Source organism: Clinocottus analis, unplaced genomic scaffold, assembly GCF_023055335.1.
Source record: "Clinocottus analis isolate CAN_PGR_092001 unplaced genomic scaffold, fCliAna1.0.p SCAF_24, whole genome shotgun sequence".
NCBI lineage: Eukaryota > Metazoa > Chordata > Actinopteri > Perciformes > Cottidae > Clinocottus > Clinocottus analis.
Window position 1 is genome coordinate 81,752 of NW_027175976.1, and position 20,334 is coordinate 102,085.

The 20,334-nt window shown below is 47.3% G+C and overlaps 2 protein-coding genes across 5 annotated transcripts; one reads left to right on the forward strand and one right to left on the reverse strand.

Annotated features, from left to right (window-relative positions):
- Positions 1-478: 478 nt before the first annotated feature.
- LOC137794199 (NHS-like protein 1) lies at positions 479-13,555 on the reverse strand. 4 transcript variants are annotated; one of them, XM_068590886.1, is made up of 9 exons: positions 13,017-13,555; positions 9,227-9,364; positions 8,842-8,981; positions 7,756-7,984; positions 7,286-7,414; positions 6,827-7,188; positions 3,095-6,749; positions 2,780-2,864; positions 479-2,178 (listed from the first exon to the last, which is right to left on the reverse strand). In XM_068590886.1, exons 1-9 carry the CDS (start codon positions 13,543-13,545, stop codon positions 1,224-1,226), a joined length of 6,222 nt encoding a protein of 2,073 aa, XP_068446987.1. In that variant the 5' UTR covers positions 13,546-13,555; the 3' UTR covers positions 479-1,223. The 4 variants fall into 4 exon arrangements, 3 of the variants coding, with proteins under 3 accessions (XP_068446987.1, XP_068446986.1, XP_068446988.1); XM_068590885.1 differs by having other exon boundaries at positions 2,780-2,867; XM_068590887.1 differs by lacking the exon at positions 13,017-13,555 and adding an exon at positions 10,429-10,631 and having other exon boundaries at positions 2,780-2,867.
- Positions 13,556-15,555: 2,000 nt separating this feature from the next.
- On the forward strand, positions 15,556-20,325 carry LOC137794126 (T-cell surface glycoprotein CD3 zeta chain-like). The gene is made up of 8 exons (XM_068590757.1): positions 15,556-15,745; positions 17,918-18,015; positions 18,232-18,276; positions 18,407-18,457; positions 18,832-18,867; positions 19,272-19,325; positions 19,418-19,447; positions 19,735-20,325. The coding sequence occupies exons 1-8, from the start codon at positions 15,691-15,693 to the stop codon at positions 19,798-19,800; spliced, it is 435 nt and encodes a 144-aa protein (XP_068446858.1). The 5' UTR covers positions 15,556-15,690; the 3' UTR covers positions 19,801-20,325.
- The last annotated feature ends 9 nt before the right edge of the window (positions 20,326-20,334 follow it).

The following is a 20,334-nucleotide window of genomic DNA, read 5'->3' on the forward strand; positions in this document are numbered from 1 at the left end:
CCAGACTCACATGGTTCAAGACCAGCAAACAGGGTCTCATGACTCTGTGTCTCAGGCAGACAACAGAGTCCATTCAAGTCACTGTGAGTGCTGCCACCTGGAGGCCAGCGCCGGAACTACAGCCTGATCTCTCCACAGTAAAGTACACAATACAGCCTGATCTCTCCACAGTAAAGTACACAATACAGCCTGATCTCTCCACAGTAAAGTACACAATACAGCCTGATCTCTCCACAGTAAAGTACACAATACAGCCTGATCTCTCCACAGTAAAGTACACAATACAGCCTGATCTCTCCACAGTAAAGTACACAATACATTCTGATGTATACATACTTGTACTTGTACATTTTTACCATGTTGTGGTACTTTTGCTTCAATAAATAAGCTGAGAACTTGCTTCTTCTTCTGTGGTGTTTCCAGGTTGAAGATGATTGTTTAAAATAAAACCACAAAGAATCAAAAGAAGACGCTCCGTTTGTTTTATTGACATTGAAACGTTTACAGTTGTTGCTTTGTTTTCATTCTGTCACACACTCTCAATCATTATGAATATAATTATTATATAATTAGCATTATCGTCTCTATGTCGTCTTTCTACCTCTGTTTGCTAAAGCACAAGCAGAATGAAATGCAGCAGAAGCTCAACGGTGAAGATGAACTGATTATACTCATAAGAATAAAAAACATCCAGTTTGTTTCACTTTCTTTTCTTTGTCTTCACAGAAACCTTTAAAACATGATTATTATTCACTGCATTCTAATTATTGTTGCACTTACTCTGTCATCAAAAGAAAACAATGTTTTTATGTCAACATCTCAAACCATGTTGACTTCGCTCAGCCCGAAGACGAGTGAGGACGAAGACCAGCAGGACGAAGACCAGCAGGACGAAGACCAGCAGGACGAAGACCAGCAGGACGAAGACCAGCAGGACGAAGACCAGCAGGACGAAGCGGAATGAGGCCAAAGACACGAATACAAGTAAATAACTGTAGTTTAAGTACATTAACTAATAAAAATGCGCGTGTCCTTTCTGACACGTCGACAGCTGTGCTTGAGTGAATTCAATCAAGAGCGTCAGTCCAGTCCGGTTTTGTAAAGTCCGGTTTTGTAAAGTCCGGTTTTGTAAAGTCCGGTTTTGTAAAGTCCGGTTTCGGCAGTGCAGCATGTTTGTGAACCCGATCCGGATCAGTACAAGACGCCAACATCGCTGCATTCAACTAAGAACTCTCCACCAATCTCTGGTTCAGTTCTCTGCCGGTTCTGGGAGACGCCACGATAACCACGGCCTCCTCTTCCTCCTCTTCCTCCTCTTGCTCCTCTTGCTCCCCTTCCTCGTCTTCCTCCTCGCGTTCTCCTTCGAAGATGGCGGTCATTGGGGCGGCGTGGACGCGGCACCGGGCGGCAAAGCGGCGGCTGGAGGAGCAGGGAGGAGTGAGGGAGCGAGGCCGCATGGAGGAGGAGGAGAGGAAGAGGAAGTGGGACGAGGAGGAGGAGGAGGTGAGGAGGAGGTGATTGTGAGTCAGATCTCTGCGCCCCCATCCGAATCCGATCATGGAGAAGTTCTGACTGCACGGAGACCTCGGTGTATCCAGAGGGAAGAGGCCGTCAAAATCACATGAATCTGAGGGGCGGAGCCAGCTGGAGGGGTTTTCTGTCTGCGGTTGCAACGGTGGTTGCAGTTGAGGCGCCGGTTGAGTCTGTGTCTGCGGTTGAGTCTGCGTCTGCGGTTGAGTCTGCGTCTGCGGTTGAGTCTGCGTCTGCGGTTGAGTCTGCGTCTGCGGTTGAGTCTGCGTCTGCGGTTGAGTCTGCGTCTGCGGTTGAGTCTGCGTCTGCGGTTGAGTCTGCGTCTGCGGTTGAGTCTGCGTCTGCGGTTGAGTCTGCGGCTGCGGCTGCGGCTGCGGCCGCACACTCTGCAGGTCGTCAGCCATCGCAGGAGAAGCCAGTTTGCAAAGTCGCTCGACGGCCGAGATTCGAGTCGATGAAGCACAGCGACTCCCCTTCCTCAGCAGGAGGGACTTGAAGCTCTCGCTCCTCGCTGAGCTTCGACTTGGAGGAGCTGCAAGTCTCTCCCGGCGACACGAGGCGACAGAGAGGGTCACCGGATGGGAGGAAGAGGAGATACGATGGCTATCAGCTTCTGAATCCCGTCTTCCTAGCATCTTCTTCTTAGACCTGAGACAGACACAACGAGATACTTTCTATTTAGGGAACAAAGTTAGGGAACAAGGAGAAAGGAAGCTTCCATTTAGGGGACAAGGACACTTCATATGTGTAGAACAAAGTTAGGAAACAAGGAGACAAGAAGCTTCCAATTTGGGGACAATAGGTTTCCTACTTGGGGGAAAAGTTAGGGAAGAAGGAGACAGGAAGCTTCCATTTAGGACACAATGAGCTTCCTACTTGGGGGACAAGGGAAGGATTTAAGGATATGAAAGTAGTTAAATGGAGTCCTTCTGCGACAGTCAGGACGGATCATTACCTACGTACCTGGACATTCAAGCCGTTCCTTCCCATACTGCACTGCTTCACAAAGGCAGAGGGAGGAGTCAAGCAGACAGGTGAGAGGAGGCCGATTGGTCAGTACAGTGACGGCATATCAGGGCGTTTGTGTGATCTACCTGTGGATCTACCTGTGTTTGTGTGATCTACCTGTGGATCTACCTGTGTTTGTGTGATCTACCTGTGGATCTACCTGTGTTTGTGTGATCTACCTGTGGATCTACCTGTGTTTGTGTGATCTACCTGTGGATCTACCTGTGTTTGTGTGATCTACCTGTGGATGATGGCGAACAGGTCCTCAGTGGTTCGTGGTCGACTGGACACAAACATGTGAGCTTCTGAAACGCTGACCAACAGATCTTCTGGAGAAACAAAGAGTATTTATTACTTTTTCACGTCGGCAGACATGAGAATAAAAGGGTTCTTGTGTACAGACTGTAGCATACATACTAGTACAAATAATACATACTACTAAATACTACAACCCACTACGTAATAAATACTACATATTGGCTCTATTTAAATAGCCTGCCCCTTTAAATATCGTGGCAGGGTTGGCTCCCTCAGAAAACCAGTAAAGCCAACTTACCATTGGGAGGTCCTCTGGCCTCCCCCCTCCTGTCGGTTCCTTTCTGGCTTCGCTCTTCCTGCTCTTCCTCCTCTTCCTCATGTATCAGCAGGTCTAGAGGTGACCCCTCCCCCTGCAGGCTGTTGGTGGAAAACGCACTGCTGAGGGAACACCGTCCAATAGAGTCACCGGTGTCTTGATCGCGTAGCGTCGTCTTCCTCACCATCTCACTAGTTCTCTTTTTCACGTCTCGTTCATCTCCAGATGAAGATGATGAGGACGAGGACGAGGATGATGATGACGATGATGATGGCTCCCTCATCGTTGACATCATCAGCAGTTGACTTCCTGCCCTCTTCCTCCTCCTTGTTTTCCCTTTTTTTCTGGTGGTTGAAGGCGTCGTTATCATCGGCGTCTTCATCCCTCTCTCTTCCACCGTCTCCTTCTCAGCTCCCTCTTCATCCTCAACCAGTGATGACCTCATCATGCTTGTATGAAACGTTTTCTCTGCGTCCCGAGGAAGTCTTGTCTGGATGGTCTCGGGGCATGTGGTCCCGAGGGCGCTACAGGTCTCCATGGTGCCCCGGGTTCCTGAGGTACCCCGGTTCTCCATGGTGCCCCGGGTTCCTGAGGTACCCCGGTTCTCCATGGTGCCCCGGGTTCCTGAGGTACCCCGGTTCTCCATGGTGCCCCGGGTTCCTGAGGTACCCCGGTTCTCCATGGTGCCCCGGGTTCCTGAGGTACCCCGGTTCTCTATGGTGCCCATTGTGCAGTTCAAAGTGTTTCCAGCCCTCGTGGCGTCCCTGGTCCCAGAGAAAGGTTTAGTGGTTTCGGGATCTGGTTTCTTGTGCAAAACCAATGTCTTCTGTCTGTGAGAGGGGCCGCCAGGTGGGCTTGTGATGTCATCAGGTGTCGTTTTTAAAGTCAGGTGTGTCAGGTGGGTCAGCGGTGTGCAGGAGGAATCAGCGGGAAGCTGCGATTGGCTGTTGAGCCCAGAAGAAGACGTCCATCCTCGTCTGTCCTCGGGGGACGCCGTGAGACCCAGAATGCAAAGATCCGGTTTCTTTGGCACGGCGGGCTTCTCTGGGGAGCAGAGTGTGCTCGGACTCGCTGTCCCACAGAACCCATCATTCAGTTTAACTTCACTGCATGCTGCTGAATCATCAGCTGCATCGGTACACATTCCTGAATTATGATTTTCATTTGTCTCCATTTCCTCTTTGCTGTCCAACACTATTGTCCTACATTGTCTCTCTCCAGAGAGGGTCCAATACAAAGAGTCTGCGTTTCCCTTTTTCTTTGTAGCCTCAGTTAGCTTAGCATCTGCTGTCATAGGATCTGTGACCTGCTGTTGTTGCAGAGAAGGATGTTGGATCATTGTGTTGTTGTGGTTTCTGACCCAGAGACCGTCGGGACTTGCCAGTGTAGCATAAATGTCTGTCTCTGCCTTCTCTGGTTCGTTGTACCAGATGTCTTGAGGGGTGTCAATATTGGTCAGCTGAGGAACAGAGCTCCTCTGGTTCACTGTGCTAGCAGCACAACCCTGTAGCTTAGCATAAGGGGACTCCTCGTTTCTCATGTTGCGATGCATCAGGTTGTTGTGATCATGATCTGATTTGCGTGTCTCTTCCTCAGCGTTGGTAAAAACAGCATCGGGTGCCATGACGCCTTCCTGGTTCTTGACGCAGCGAAGTTTGACGGCCTGCAAAGCCTGCGTGGTGACCAGGTGGTGGGGCCTCATGGGGCCCTGAACAAGGGGGGCAGCAGGGGACGAGGAGGGAGCAGGTAGACGAGGTGCTGGTGGAGGAGAAAGGGAAGCGATTGCAAATTCTGAGAGTTCTGAAGAGGGAGGAGAAGGAGGAGGAGAAGATGGAGGTGGAGGGAAGTTGGTTAATGATGACACCAAAGTATGATGGGAGTTCTGCTTGATGGCGTAGGAGTAGGGGGGAGGAGGAGGCCGAGAGGAAGGAGGAGGAAAAAGAGTTGGGAGGGATGAGAGTGGGAGAGGGGAAGGTGGTGGAGGTGGTGGAGGGAGGGATGAGGGCGGGAGAGGAAGAGGAGGGGGAAGGGGTGGAGGTGGTGGAGGGAGGGATGAGGGTGGGAGAGGAGGAGGAGGGGGAAGGGGTGGAGGTGGTAGGGATGGTGGAGGGAGGGATGAGGGTGGGAGAGGGGGAAGGGGTGGAGGTGGTAGGGATGGTGGAGGGAGGGATGAAGGTGGGAGAGGGGGAAGGGGAGGAGGGGGTGGAGGGAGGGATGAGGCTGGAGGAGGATGAGCAGCTGAGAGTTTGGTGAAGGAGGAAGCAGGCAGGCAGGGCTGAGGAAGAGGAGGAGCTGGTGGAGGACACTTGCGAATGGGTGAGTAGAAGAAGGGAAGGGAAAGAGAGGAACCCTCTGATGAAAGAGGTGGAGGAGGATGCTTGGCAGAAGAGTCCGAGGAGGTGCAAGAAGAGAGGGAAGAGGTGGAGGAAAACGACGAGGAGAGGAGTGAGGACTTCCTCTCTGGCACCCGGGGCTTTGGCCTTTCTTCGCCCCGAGACATTCTCCCGGATATGGGGCAGGAAGACGAGTGTAAAGGGGGGAGGGAAAAGGCTCCAGGGGAGGAGGGGCACAGGGGGGAGGCCACAGGAGTGCCAGGAGGTGGCGTGTTCGACTGGCTGGAGTAGCCACTCGAGGCGGAGGCGAGGCGCTGGAGCTCGGCCACTGAGGAGGAAGCTGGTTGGGGGTTGAGCGTCAATCTCAGCCCTTCCTCATATGAGCCTGGAGATGCAGGAGTAGTGGCGTGGACATGTGAGTGGGAGGAGCTTAGTTGTAGCTGCTCGCAAGGACAGTCAGCGGTATCCAACTGGCAGTCCAGGTTCAAAGGTTCAAAGGTTGTCACTGTGCCGCAGTTGAAGCCATTCTGACGGCGCTTGGTGTTGCTTCGGGGCACCCAGGGGTCGTGGAGGGTCTCGGGAGGCGGTGCGGGCGTCTGCTGGGTGGGGTGCTCAAGACGGGGGCTCCACTCTGGCCCGGGAGGGGAGGAGGAGCGGGAGGGTTTGCTACGACCCGGCCGGCGCCTCAAAGAGTCAGAGCGCAGCGGTGGCGGAGGCGGCCGCTTGGACTTGCAGACGGAGATGCTGCTGGTGATCGAGCGAGAGTCGGAGGAGCAAGTGCTGGACTTCCTTTTCTCCCGGTTCAGCAAAGGAGGGGAGGTCATCTTCTCTGAACACACAGAGGTGCTGTCAGCGTGGGATGAGGTGGAGCGCCCAGAGGAGAGCAGGGGGTTACTGTTCCAATCTTCCCCAATCATCTCCCGGGTTTGGCTGCTGTAGACACTGGAGCTGGGCGAGAAGAGCTGGTACTTCCAGGTCTCCCCGTTGTAGGAGCACGGGGCGCCCTGCTGCGTAGAGGTCTGCTCATCCAGATCCCGGAGGCTAAACTGAGACTCAGAGTCTGCGATGGAGGAAGAGGAAAGGTAGCGGGAGGAAAAAGGGGAACTGCGACGTTGGGCAGCCTCATTCAGAGGCTCATCACTGGGGTATGACCATTCCGACTGCAGGGCCCGGCTACTGAGGAGGGAGGTGACTGGGGAAGAAGAGAAGGAAGTAGTGGAGGAGGAAGGGGACTGGGGGATGACTCTGGCAGAAGGGTTGAAGGGCAGCAAGGGCTGCAGGTCGCTGGGGAAACCCTGAAGATCCTGAAAAAAAAGAAATCTTAAAAATCTTTTGTTTTAGTTTCAAAGATACCAGGAGCAATGATGTATCCTTCACTGACCTGACAACAAGAAGAGGAGGCACTGACTGTCCTGCAGGAGGCGCTGTTACTGCTGGCCTCTGAGTTCAGAGAGGAGTTGGTTCCCAGGCGAGGGAGGCCGTGGACCTCTGGGGACGAGGAGTGGAGGTCCTGACAGGAGCCAACAGGTGTGGCGGATGTGAGGGAGGCCATGAGGCTGGACAGCCCTCGCCCTTTCGGGGCTCGGATCCTCCTTGTTGATGAATGCTCCTCCTCTCTGACCCCGTCCCCCTCCTCCTGCACTGTTCCTCCCGTCTGTTGTTGGGCAGAAGAGCCGCAGGAGGAGGCTGGTCGCCGCACGATGGAGAACGGACCAGGAGGGTCCAGAGAAACCAAAGCCAAGTCTGGAGGGACAAGTTCAGAACAGAGGAGATGAAGAAAGAGAAGGAGAAGTGTTTGTGAGGAAGGAGGGGATGGGTATTGATGAAGGTGAACTCTTACCCTGATTCGGGCTGACGTCGTCAGGGATCCCAGGAACCGTCTTGCGGCGGCTCAGGTTGTGCGGGAGCTGCGACATTGACTGGTTAGAAGCCACTTTTAGAAAACTGGCCTGACGATCAAAACTCTCTCCTGAAGCACAGAAACAACAGATATCCTTCACTAATGTGTCGCGGTCAGTTTCACACGCTCAAAAGTCTCAAGTCCGACTTCAGAGTGAAACTCTAAATCAGACCAGAGTCCAATTCAGAGTCCAAGTCAAGGCTGAAAGTCCAAGTCTTTTGGGACTTAACGCCTTCTTGATACTGGACTTCAAGGTTCAGGTATCAAGTGGAATTGGAGTCCTGAATCAAGTTTTCAATCCCGAGTCTAAAATCAGAGTCAAGCTTATAGTCTAGGCTCACAGATTTTAATTCAAATCCTTATCGAATCTCCGATGTAAGATTACTTGTATCAGAGTCTAGATCCCTTACCTGTGATATTGATCGGGACTATAAATGCGGAGACGGCCTCCGCCTGCTGCCTCATCCTCTCCTCTGGTGTAGGAAGCCGGGGGGGCAGCTCCACCTCCAGCTCGGACTCGTGGGCAGAGCCAAAGACATCCCAGCACGAAGCGCGGTGGACGGGGTCGAGGACCAGTGGGGTCAGAGGTCGCGTGTTGGTCAGGATGAACTGCTCGTCTTCGTCTGAGAAAGCTGAGGACTGAGTCCATGAAACAGTTTAGTGAAGCTGGTTACGAGTCCAACTTGAGTCTAAAGCTGGGACGATCCAATTTAACTCTGGCTCTAGTCCATTCAACTCTAGTCTGCTTTAGTCTTTAGTCTAGATCTATCCATTCTAGCCTAGTCTACTTTAGTCTAGATCTATCCATTCTAGTCTAGTCTACTTTAGTCTAGGTCTATTCATTCTAGTCTAGTCTACTTCAGTCTTGATCTATTTATTCTATACTTTCGTCTAGATCTATCCATTCTAGTCTAGTCTACTTTAGGTCTATCCATTCTAGTCTACTTTAGGTCTATCCATTCTAGTCTACTTTAGGTCTATCCATTCTAGTCTACTTTAGGTCTATCCATTCTAGTCTACTTTAGGTCTATCCATTCTAGTCTACTTTAGTCTAGATCTATCCATTCTAGTCTAGTCTACTTTAGTCTAGGTCTATCTATGTTTACCTTTCTCCTCCAAACTGAAAACTTGAAACAAACTGAGAAGCAGGACTGAGAGAAAAAGTTCAGGACTCTGGACCTCTGAGAGGATGGAAACCAGAAGAGAGAAATTAAACAGGAAGTACATCAGAGATGTAGTAGTTCAGTCTGACCTGCAGATGGCACCACAACTTTACTTTAAAAAGCAGTATTTTCACATTGTGGTACTTTTACTGAAGGAAAGGATCTGAATACTCCCTCTACTACTACTACTATTACTACTACTACTACTACTACTACTACTGAATACTACCTCTACTACTTCATTGGAGCTTTATGTCAGATGTATTAGTCTGTTCAGCCTGTGTGTGTGTGTGTGTGTGTGTGTGTGTGTGTGTGTGTGTGTGTCACACTCACCATCCTCCTGCTTTTGTCCTTCCCCCCTCTGCGTGCCGTGCTGCCCTCTGGTTGGTCGAGGGCGGAGAAGGAGGGGCGGGGGGCGTGGCTCTGAGAGCTGAGTGGTCGGCTGTAGTCATGTTGAGTCAGCACGTTACATACTATACACACACACACACACACACACACACACAAAGCAGAATGAGACGTGGTATGTGAGAAAGATATTCAGAAGGTTTATAATCAGTAAGGAAACAATTATTACTATTAGAATTATGAATCAATTAATAATCCAGTCGTTTCAATTATTTTATACCTCAATACAAAAGTCCTTTATCTGGAGAGAGTGTGTGTGTGTGTGTGTGTGTGTGTGTGTGTTGTTTCCAGATGGACTTGCAGATCTCACCTGAGACGCTGTTCTCTGTTGACCTCTGACCTCGCAGGTCGTGAGCGCTGCAGGATCGTCTCTTTGCAGGGACAAAGAGCAGACCCTGCTGGGGCTTCTGGGTAGTGTAGTGAACAGACCACCTGCCGTCCCCGTCCCCTGCAGAGAGAGAGCACAGGTCAGGGTTTATCTCACGCAGACACAGTGAGGAGGAGTGTTGCAGAACTCAGCACTGCTCAAGGTGACCTCGGAGGAAATGGGGACCGAGGGCTTTTATTTTGAAGGAGCAGCTGAGTACAGATGTGGAGTCAAAGTCAGATTATAGGAGCAATGCTTCTCCTCTCCAACTAGAACGACCTTTTATAGACACACAGAGAAGACAAAGGACGACGCGACTCTGGACCACAGTTTCTCCGGCACCAGAGGAAACAGCAGTGTCAAAAAAATTAATGTAATTAGACGACAAATTGATCCAGTGACTTCTGCTGGAGCCGAACATCTTCCTATACCAGAGGCAAAACACTCCAACAAAACTGCGGCACTAAAACACCACACACACAAGAGCACGATCCAGAAGGAACGATATTAACGACAGTTAAATTCATCACGACGCTCACCTGAGGAGGAGCGATGGAAAACAGGCACACCACCTCCACTAACTAGCTGTGCTAAACTCTCTGGTGTTAGCCTCTCTGGTGTTAGCCTCTCTGGTGTTAGCCTCTCTGGTGCTAGCCTCTCTGGTGTTAGCCTCTCTGGTGCTAGCCTCTCTGGTGTTAGCCTCTCTGGTGTTATGGTGTTAGCCTCTCTGGTGTTAGCCTCTCTGGTGTTAGCCTCTCTGGTGCTAGCCTCTCTGGTGTTAGCCTCTCTGGTGCTAGCCTCTCTGGTGTTAGCCTCTCTGGTGTTATGGTGTTAGCCTCTCTGGTGTTAGCCTCTCTGGTGCTAGCCTCTCTGGTGCTAGCCGTTCCGGTGCTAGCCCGAGCATGAGGTCCTTGAGGTCAAGCCCCAAAGTCTTTGAAGAGGCTCAACGGGTTCTTGAGGAGGTTCTGAAGGGGTCTATGAGGACCTTGAAGAGGGTCCTGGAGTCCTTGAGCATGGTTATCTACTGTTGAACACACCTTGAGCTCTGATTCAGAAAGGTGGTGAAGACACCCAGCAGCCAATCAGAGAGCTGCATCTTCTCTCAGTGCAACCCAGTTAAACCAGTTCACCATGCGGACACTCACCTCTGGTCCTGTTCAGGTATTTGAGGACGGATTTGATTGCTGCTCCGATTACGACCATAGCGACGCCACGCAGACACACATGCACACACACACACATACACAAACACACACACAAACACACTCGCTCACACTCTCACACTCCTGAGGCTGCAGCAGCAGACAGCAGCAGTAATGCAGCTCGACTCGCTGCAGCGCCGCTCTCCTCCCACTCGTCTCTCTAGTCCCCCTATCTCACCCCTCACACACACAGACACACACACACACACACACACACACACACTGGCGGGAAGCCAGCACACGTGTGTGTCCTTCATGAGTGCCACCAGGTGATGAAGGTTACCCCAAAATACTGCATTAACACAGAGGATGCTTTGTAGATTAAGAAGGATTGTGTGTGTGTGTGTGTGTGTGTGTGTGTGTGTGTGTGTGTGTGTGTGTGTGTGTGTGTGTGTGAGCACAATAAATATTTCTAATATTTGTATTAATGCTCATTGGTAGCGACCTTCATCACCACCTTCATCATCACAAACAGTTCCAGTCCAAAGTGTGCCGACTATCTGGGCCAGTGGAGCAGCTCTTCCGTCTGTCTGTCTGCTTGAATTACTTTAATTCAGTAGTAAGGAAGTAGGCCCCGCTGTCATGACGTCACACTGTTTATTTATATCTGAGAGAACTCTGAACACTGTCCAATCAAAGGACGGGAGGGGCGGGGCTTCATGTTCCATCATGTCACCTGATCAAACACCAGTTTGAGCAAGTGGGTGAAGCTAACAGCTGAAGCTAACAGCTAGCAGCTGTTAAAGCCTGCTTCAGGACTAAGCCATTAGCGTCGTATTTTATAAAGCTGCAGTTAATCCCCACACACACACACACACACACACACACACACAGATTATACACAGGGGAGTAATTAAGGGAACGTGGTTGTGTTATGGTTTTGGATTTGCATGTTATCAGAGAAGAATATATGACTGATGAATTATTGATCAGACAGGAAGACAAGGAAAGAATCAAAGCTTGAACCATTGAGGACCAAACAGACACAAACCGGACTAGTTAGGATCATTCAGGACTAAACAGACACAAACCAGACTAGTTAGGATCATTCAGGACTAAACAGACACAAACCGGACTAGTTAGGATCATTCAGGACTAAACAGACACAAACCAGACTAGTTAGGATCATTCAGGACTAAACAGACACAAACCAGACTAGTTAGGATCATTCAGGACTAAACAGACACAAACCAGACTAGTTAGGATCATTCAGGACTAAACAGACACAAACCGGACTAGTTAGGATCATTCAGGACTAAACAGACACAAACCAGACTAGTTAGGATCATTCAGGACTAAACAGACACAAACCAGACTAGTTAGGATCATTCAGGACTAAACAGACACAAACCAGACTAGTTAGGATCATTCAGGACTAAACAGACACAAACCAGACTAGTTAGCATCATTCAGGACTAAACAGACACAAACCGGACTAGTTAGGATCATTCAGGACTAAACAGACACAAACCGGACTAGTTAGGATCATTCAGGACTAAACAGACACAAACCGGACTAGTTAGGATCATTCAGGACTAAACAGACACAAACCAGACTAGTTAGGATCATTCAGGACTAAACAGACACAAACCGGACTAGTTAGGATCATTCAGGACTAAACAGACACAAACCAGACTAGTTAGGATCATTCAGGACTAAACAGACACAAACCGGACTAGTTAGGATCATTCAGGACTAAACAGACACAAACCGGACTAGTTAGGATCATTCAGGACTAAACAGACACAAACCAGACTAGTTAGGATCATTCAGGACTAAACAGACACAAACCAGACTAGTTAGGATCATTCAGGACTAAACAGACACAAACCAGACTAGTTAGGATCATTCAGGACTAAACAGACACAAACCAGACTAGTTAGCATCATTCAGGACTAAACAGACACAAACCAGACTAGTTAGGATCATTCAGGACTAAACAGACACAAACCGGACTAGTTAGGATCATTCAGGACTAAACAGACACAAACCAGACTAGTTAGGATCATTCAGGACTAAACAGACACAAACCAGACTAGTTAGGATCATTCAGGACTAAACAGACACAAACCGGACTAGTTAGGATCATTCAGGACTAAACAGACACAAACCAGACTAGTTAGGATCATTCAGGACTAAACAGACACAAACCGGACTAGTTAGGATCATTCAGGACTAAACAGACACAAACCAGACTAGTTAGGATCATTCAGGACTAAACAGACACAAACCGGACTAGTTAGGATCATTCAGGACTAAACAGACACAAACCAGACTAGTTAGGATCATTCAGGACTAAACAGACACAAACCGGACTAGTTAGGATCATTCAGGACTAAACAGACACAAACCAGACTAGTTAGCATCATTCAGGACTAAACAGACACAAACCAGACTAGTTAGGATCATTCAGGACTAAACAGACACAAACCAGACTAGTTAGCATCATTCAGGACAAAGCATCTGGTCAGCTGGGGATGTTTTTTTAATGTTTTGATGCTTTTAATGGTTGTTGTGAGTCCTATCAGTACCTCTGCGTAGAAGGGGCGTGGTCTGTGTGGCCTTCAGTCCGGAGCTCCTCCCTCGTTGGGCTCTGAAGCAGAAGAAGCCGGTCCTGCGCCTCCTGCTGGGCCTGTAGCTGTACTGCGGCGGCACCTCCGGCTCCCTGAGGCGGGGCGTGGCGCCGTAAGGAGGCGGGGCCGGCAGAGAGTAGCCGGGACGGGGCTCTGGAGTGGGGGGGCATGAACCAGTCCGGCCCCGCTGGGTGAGGACCGGGTAGGGGGAGCGCTGAAGAGGTGCAGGTTGTTGGTTGGGTTTCCCATGAGCCTCTGGGGCGAGAGAGGGGTGGACGTGGGGGGGGAGGTACTGCCGGCGGTACCACGGGCTGTTCCCTGGATGCTGGAAGTGAGGTGGGAGGGGCTTCCTGTCACCTGTAGGCGTCGCCGGCCGGCCGGCACCGCCAGCGTTCAGCCCCAAGATGGCGTCATGGTGCTGGTGTATTTTGGCGCTCAGAAGGCGGCGGCGCAAGCTGCCCTCCGTCTTCGGCTGCAGGGCGGCCATTTTGCGCGGAAGTAGCTCGTCCCGCTCTTCGTCCAAGCCGCCGTTCCAGCAGTGCGACCCCGTGCCAGGCCCCGCCTCCCCGCCCAGGCACTCCACATACGAAATCATACTGGTCCCGCCCTCAGGACAGATCACATGATGATATTTTCACAATAAAAGCACCAGAGAACTTTAAATCCTTTGTCATAAAAGCCTTTTTATGTGCAGATTTCTCCAAATTTCATCTCCGCTTCACAATAAATGTCCAAACAACATTCAGCACAACAAATCACTAAAATTCTTGAATCCATTAGTAAGTCTTTCACAGTGTGAATATCACATTCCCAATTGTACATAGCTTAAAAATAATACTAACAAAAACACTGGATAAAAATAATCCTTCAGAATAAAACCACTAACTGAAAAATGAGTGGGAAAAGCCCAAGTAATTGTAGCCTTCAAAATAAAGGCACAAATATTGTTTGAATCTTCACACTAAAAGCTTGAAATACTTCACAATAAAAGTCTTCAGATTTGGTGTCAAAGTCTCCATGACGGCTTCAAAATATCCAAAAGGGTTTTTCAGTCAGCAAACTTCTCATTCCTTCACAATAAAATCCTCGTTAGCAGAGTCTCAGAGCATTTGCGGTCCAAGAACACGAAGAGTAAGCGTGACATTTCCTCAAGAGTGTTGTCTGTTCTGCAGCGTCTCCTCCTGCCGCTAATCTGCTAACTGGGATTATCCAGGTCTGCAGATGGCCAGTGAGCGACAGGTATTGACCTGGACGCACCACATGTTGCTTCATTGTGTGTGGCTGACTCTATGTTTAGATCACAGAATCAAACTGTTGATCCTCAGTCGCCTCCTGTGAGCTCACCATCAACACAAACCCTTCCCTTCATTCTGACCCATTCACACACACTGCGGATCAATCCACTGCGGAAAAATAGTACTGAACAAAGCCTCTACTTACATTTCTTTCTTTCTATTTACTGACGCAGAACAACAACAATCAAGAAAGTACAATTTATTGAATAAAGTTAAACTACAAAGTGCTTTCAGTAATAGCTTATTTTAACATTTTATTGTAGGTGTATTGTGACAAGACACAGATTTAATGGTGACGAAGGCCGTCACCAAGAAGGTCACCTCCCTCCAGATGAGCTAAAGGCTAAATGCAGCTGCAATAGCCGGTGTCAACCAGCAGGGGGACTGATTCTATCAACCACAGGGCGACATAGCCATTAGCTACCTGGGGTGGCAGGTGAAAAAGCGGGTTTGGGGGTTTATTTGCTCTTTCAATGTAATATTAGATATACAATCAATGAGATACATCCATCTTCTAACAGAACGGTGTCAACAAAGACAACAAGGGGCTAACATTGAGTTGCCAGCTTACAGACATGATACAACGTGGTAGCTCGCTAGCTGCGAGCAACACTCATGTTTTTTCTTTCCATCTTTATGTGAAATAGATGTCTTGTTTTCCTCTTTCTGTATTTCTGTCACAGGGTTTGCTGGCCTTCATGTAGGTTGTGTCATGGTGAAAACGTTCATGAGGAAGATTGTTGGATAGCAAACAAAATGGCTGACTGGTTTCCTCCTCAGCTATAATCAGTTGGATCTTATTGGCTGCTTCCGCAGTGTTCTGCTTCTTGCTGATAATAAACAGTTTTTTATCTTAAGTTGAAGACTGCTGTGAATAAATAAATATATATTTATTTGACTGACTGATTAAAGTTAAAGTTAAAATGATTAAAGTTTGAGTTAAAAACTTTGCTACCTGTTTTTTTTAGTTGATATACATCAATACTTTTTCATAGTTTCCAGGTTTCAAATGTTTTTTTGAAACAGTTTCTGTTTCCACACACGTGTGTGTGTGTGTGTGTGTGTGTGTGTGTGTGTGTGTGTGTGTGTGTGTGTGTGTGTGTGTGTGTGTGTGTGTCACCTGTCACAGCAGCTTCTTACCACTTCCTGTTCTACTTGATGGAGAGAGAGACACCAGTCTTCAGTTGTTTCTAGAGTCAGAAAGCAGAAGAACAAGAAGAAGAGAGAAGAGAGAAGAGAGAAGAAGAAGAGAGAAGAAGAAGAAAAAGAAGAAGAAGAAGAAGAAGAAGAAGAAGAAGAAGAAGAAGAAGAAGAAGAAGAAGAAGAAGAAGAAGGTGATGGCGCTCCGGGTCTCTGGGCTGCTAGTCCTGGTCTCAGTGTTTTCTCCAGCAGGTAAGAAACACAACGATGAGTTCACTTCTTTCCTCTCAGAGTTTCTTTCTCAACTGGTCTGAAAATATACAAATATCCATAATATATATGAAAATATACATATATAATATATATGTAGTCCTGTAGATATATGAATCGGGTACATCGATGTACCAACACCCAATATAACAAACCACAGAAGAAGAGAAGCGTCGCTCTCTCTCTCTCTGGCGGCCATGCCCTCATTTTAGCTTCTTTAGCTAACGGAAAAAACATGAGCATCACCTAATATAATAAATACAGTTATTCATCACCACAGGAAGTGAACGTCAGCTGTCAACTGTTCTGTACATATATATATATATATATATATATATATATATATATATATATATATATATATATATATATATATAGAACATATCACAACTTTAAAGGGTGATGAACATAAAACAACCTTTAAAGGTTATGAACACATGACATCCTTAAAGGGTTATGAACACATAACATCCTTTAAGGGTTATGAACACAAAACACCTTTAAAGGGTTATAAACACATAACATCAACGGTAAAGGGTTATGAACACATAACATCAACGGTAAAGGGTTATGAACACATAACATCCTTAGAGGGTTATGAACATATAACACCTTTAAAGGTTATGAACACATAAGATCAACGTTAAAGGGTTATGAACACATAACACCTTTAAAGGGTTATGAACACATAAGATCAACGTTAAAGGGTTATAAACACATAACACCTTTAAAGGGTTATGAACACATAACATCAACGTGAAAGGGTTATGAACACATAACATCCTTAAAGAGTTATGAACACATAACATCAGCATTAAAGGACCCTTTGGTGCATCATGAGAACCTTCTCAGCGTTTCTTATCAGAAGAGTATTAAAACCTGCAGCTGCGCTCTGACTTCACTGACCACACTGAAGCGCTCAGGAAGCGAGTCTGTGGTTGGAGTGGAGATGAGATGAGATCACAGGTCATGTGACCAGAGCTGCACGAGCTCCACCATCACTCTGAACCCCATTTTAAATCAGTCAGAAAGACACTGCTTTGAAAGAGGGAAGTTTAAGGAGGGTAGAGACACAGAGGTGAACAAATGAAGCGCACATACAGACACAGAGGTGAACAAATGAAGCGCACATACAGACACAGAGGTGAACAAATGAAGCGCACATACAGACACAGAGGTGAACAAATGAAGCGCACATACAGACACAGAGGTGAACAAATGAAGCGCACATACAGACACAGAGGTGAACAAATGAAGCGCACATACAGACACAGAGGTGAACAAATGAAGCGCACATACAGACACAGAGGTGAACAAATGAAGCGCACATACAGACACAGAGGTGAACAAATGAAGCGCACATACAGACACAGAGGTGAACAAATGAAGTGCACATACAGACACAGAGGTGAACAAATGAAGCGCACATACAGATACAGAGGTGAACAAATGAAGCGCACATACAGCTACAGAGGTGTACAAAGCACATTTCGCACCACGCTGTGTCTCTTATCTTAGTGTTTTAATATCAAACATTATGGGATGTTGGAATGTGCAGGCTGTGCCCGTACCGTCCTGTACATTCTACACTGCTGCTGCACCTTCTTAGTAGTACCGTCCTGTACTTTCTACACTGCTGCTGCACCTCCTCAGTACCGTCCTGTACATTCTAGACTGCTGCTGCACCTCCTCAGTACCATCCTGTACATTCTAGACTGCTGCTGCACCTCCTCAGTACCGTCCTGTACATTCTACACTGCTGCTGCACCTTCTCAATAGTACCGTCCTGTACCTTCTACACTGCTGCTGCTCCTCCTCAGTACCGTCCTGTACATTCTACACTGCTGCTGCACCTCCTCAGTACCGTCCTGTACCTTCTACACTGCTGCTGCACCACCTCAGTACTGTCCTGTACCTTCCACAATGCTGCTGCACCACCTCAGTACCGTCCTGTACCTTCTACACTGCTGCTGCTCACTGACCTCCACAGTGTAACTCTGACTCTTGATTATCACTGCCACAGAATCTGATGTAGTAGTGTGTTTACTACACACACACACACACACACACACACACACACACACACACACACACACACACACACACACGTGTTGCTCCTCCGTGCCCTTCACAATAAAAGCCTGTGCTCCACAGAGGCCGTGTCCCTGTACAGCCCTCAGCTGTGCTTCATCCTGGACGGCTTCCTGGGCCTCTATGGCCTCGTCATCACCGCCATGTTCATCAAGGAGAAGGTCATTCATTCATTCATCACCACTATATTCATCACCACTTCATTCATTCATCACCAATTTATTTAGCACCACTTCATTCATTCATCACTTCATTCATCACCACCACTTCATTCATCACCACTTCATTCATTCATCACCACTTCAGTCATTCATCACTTCATGCATTCATCACCACTTTATTCATTCATAAGAGTTTCATGTATTTAAATGTTTCAGTTCTTCAGAACCAAAGTGAAGGAATCTGAGGAGCTCATCTACAGCGTGAGTCACCGGCAGGATGTTGTTGTTGTTGGTATCATTATTATCGTTCATGTCAATATGTATTGTCATTATTATTATTAACACTGTTGTTGTTGTTGTTGTTGTTGTTGTTGTTGACGTGTCTCTTCAGGATCTGGAGGGTCAGAGCTCTGGAACTTACACTCAGCTGACGAGAACCAGGGTGAGTCCTGCTGCGGTTCTCCAGAGAACCTTCCTTTCGATACGGCTCAGGGCCAACAGGGGGTTCTCCAACAGAACCCTGTGTGGGCCATGACAGACAGAGAGAACCCGGATGTTCTTAGAGAACCCTGACATATTGTTTTGATGAGATGTCATCACTGAATCTGTTCGTCAGGCCGAAGGAACCCAAAAACATAAAGCAGACGCTCTTAAATATATCCGTTGTTTAGAACCTTAAAGAATTTTAAAGAACCGTTAAGAATCTTAAAGAACCCTGAAGAACCTTAAAGAACCCTAAAAGACCTTAAAGAACCTTGAAGAACCTTAAAGAACCCTGAAGAACGTGATTCATTCATGTTGTGTTCTGTCTCGTAGAAACACACGACGATGGACGACAACGCCACCTACACCGTGAGGAACCCTTACGTATTGATCATAATGATGATGAGTACCGTGTGACCTCATTCATCATGATTATTGTTGTTTTAATAACCAGAAGCATGACTGTGTTGTTGTTGTTATAATGATGATTATTGTTGTTTTAATAACCAGAAGCATGACTGTGTTGTTGTTGTTATAATGATGATTATTGTTGTTTTAATAACCAGAAGCATGACTGTGTTGTTGTTGTTATAATGATGATTATTGTTGTTTTAATAACCAGAAGCATGACTGTGTTGTTGTTGTTATAATGATGATTATTGTTGTTTTAATAACCAGAAGCATGACTGTGTTGTTGTTGTTATAATGATGATTATTGTTGTTTTAATAACCAGAAGCATGACTGTGTTGTTGTTATAATATTGCGTGCTCAGGGTCTGAGCGGACGACAGGAAGGAGAATACAAAGAGCTTCCTGTGAAGAGAGAAGTGAGTTTCATTCATTTCATCACTTCATCGTTCACCATTCATTATTATTATTATAATGTATAATTATGAATTAATTCATGTTTGTGTCTCAGCGTCAGAGGAAGAACGAGCAGGTCTACCAGGTGAGCTTCAGTTATTAATATTACTTTAGTATAATTATTACTCCTGTTGTTAATGCTTTAGTTACTAATAAGATACATGGAGTCTGGTGCAGAACCCAGTTTGATTGACTGCTGATTGGCCGTGTATTGATTGATTAATTGACTGCTGATTGGCCGTGTATTGATTGATTAATTGACTGCTGATTGGCCGTGTATTGATTGATTAATTGACTGCTGATTGGCCGTGTATTGATTGATTAATTGACTGCTGATTAGCTGTGTATTGATCGGTGTGTTTACGTCTCCAGGGTCTGAGCGCCGCCTCCAGAGACACCTACGACTCCCTGCAGATGCAGCCTCTTCCTCCTCGCTAACGCATCACTTCCTGTCCGAGCCTCTTCCTCCTCGCTAACGCATCACTTCCTGTCCGAGCCTCTTCCTCCTCGCTAACGCATCACTTCCTGTCCGAGCCTCTCCCTCCTCGCTAACGCATCACTTCCTGTCTGAGCCTCTTCCTCATGCTAACACATCACTTCCTGTCTGAGCCTCTTCCTCAAGCTAACGCATCACTTCCTGTCCGCCTCTCAAACACGTTCACGTTTTTTTGATGATCTTTCAGATGAATTATGTCATGTTCATCCGGAAACGTTAGAAAACTCTTAACCTCTGGAGTGGAACATTAAAACTCTTGACAAATAATCATTATTATCCATAAAATCCATAATTATTGTCCCTTTTTTTCATTCATCGGGATAATTAAATAGAAACAAAGTTATGAGAAAAGACAAATATTTCTTCATCCAGATTCTTTTGACAATAAAATGATTTTATTAAAGCTTATTGAAGCAATAAAAATCCTCAGCTGTCAGTCAAAAGGCTTACTGGATTTACTGGATTTTTTTTTTATT

Excerpts from the sequence above, each read along its gene's own strand:
- LOC137794199 (XM_068590885.1), bottom strand. The coding sequence starts at position 13,545 with ATGGCCGCCCTGCAGCCGAAGACGGAGGGCAGCTTGCGCCGCCGCCTT. Across the intron at positions 6,750-6,826 it reads CCTCCTCTTCTTGTTGTCAG|GATCTTCAGGGTTTCCCCAG; the intron begins GTCAGTGAAGGA and ends CTTTTTTTTCAG. Across the intron at positions 2,868-3,094 it reads GGCCAGAGGACCTCCCAATG|AAGATCTGTTGGTCAGCGTT; the intron begins GTAAGTTGGCTT and ends TTGTTTCTCCAG.
- LOC137794126 (XM_068590757.1), top strand. The coding sequence starts at position 15,691 with ATGGCGCTCCGGGTCTCTGGGCTGCTAGTCCTGGTCTCAGTGTTTTCT. Across the intron at positions 18,016-18,231 it reads CCATGTTCATCAAGGAGAAG|TTCTTCAGAACCAAAGTGAA; the intron begins GTCATTCATTCA and ends TAAATGTTTCAG. Across the intron at positions 19,448-19,734 it reads AGAACGAGCAGGTCTACCAG|GGTCTGAGCGCCGCCTCCAG; the intron begins GTGAGCTTCAGT and ends TTACGTCTCCAG.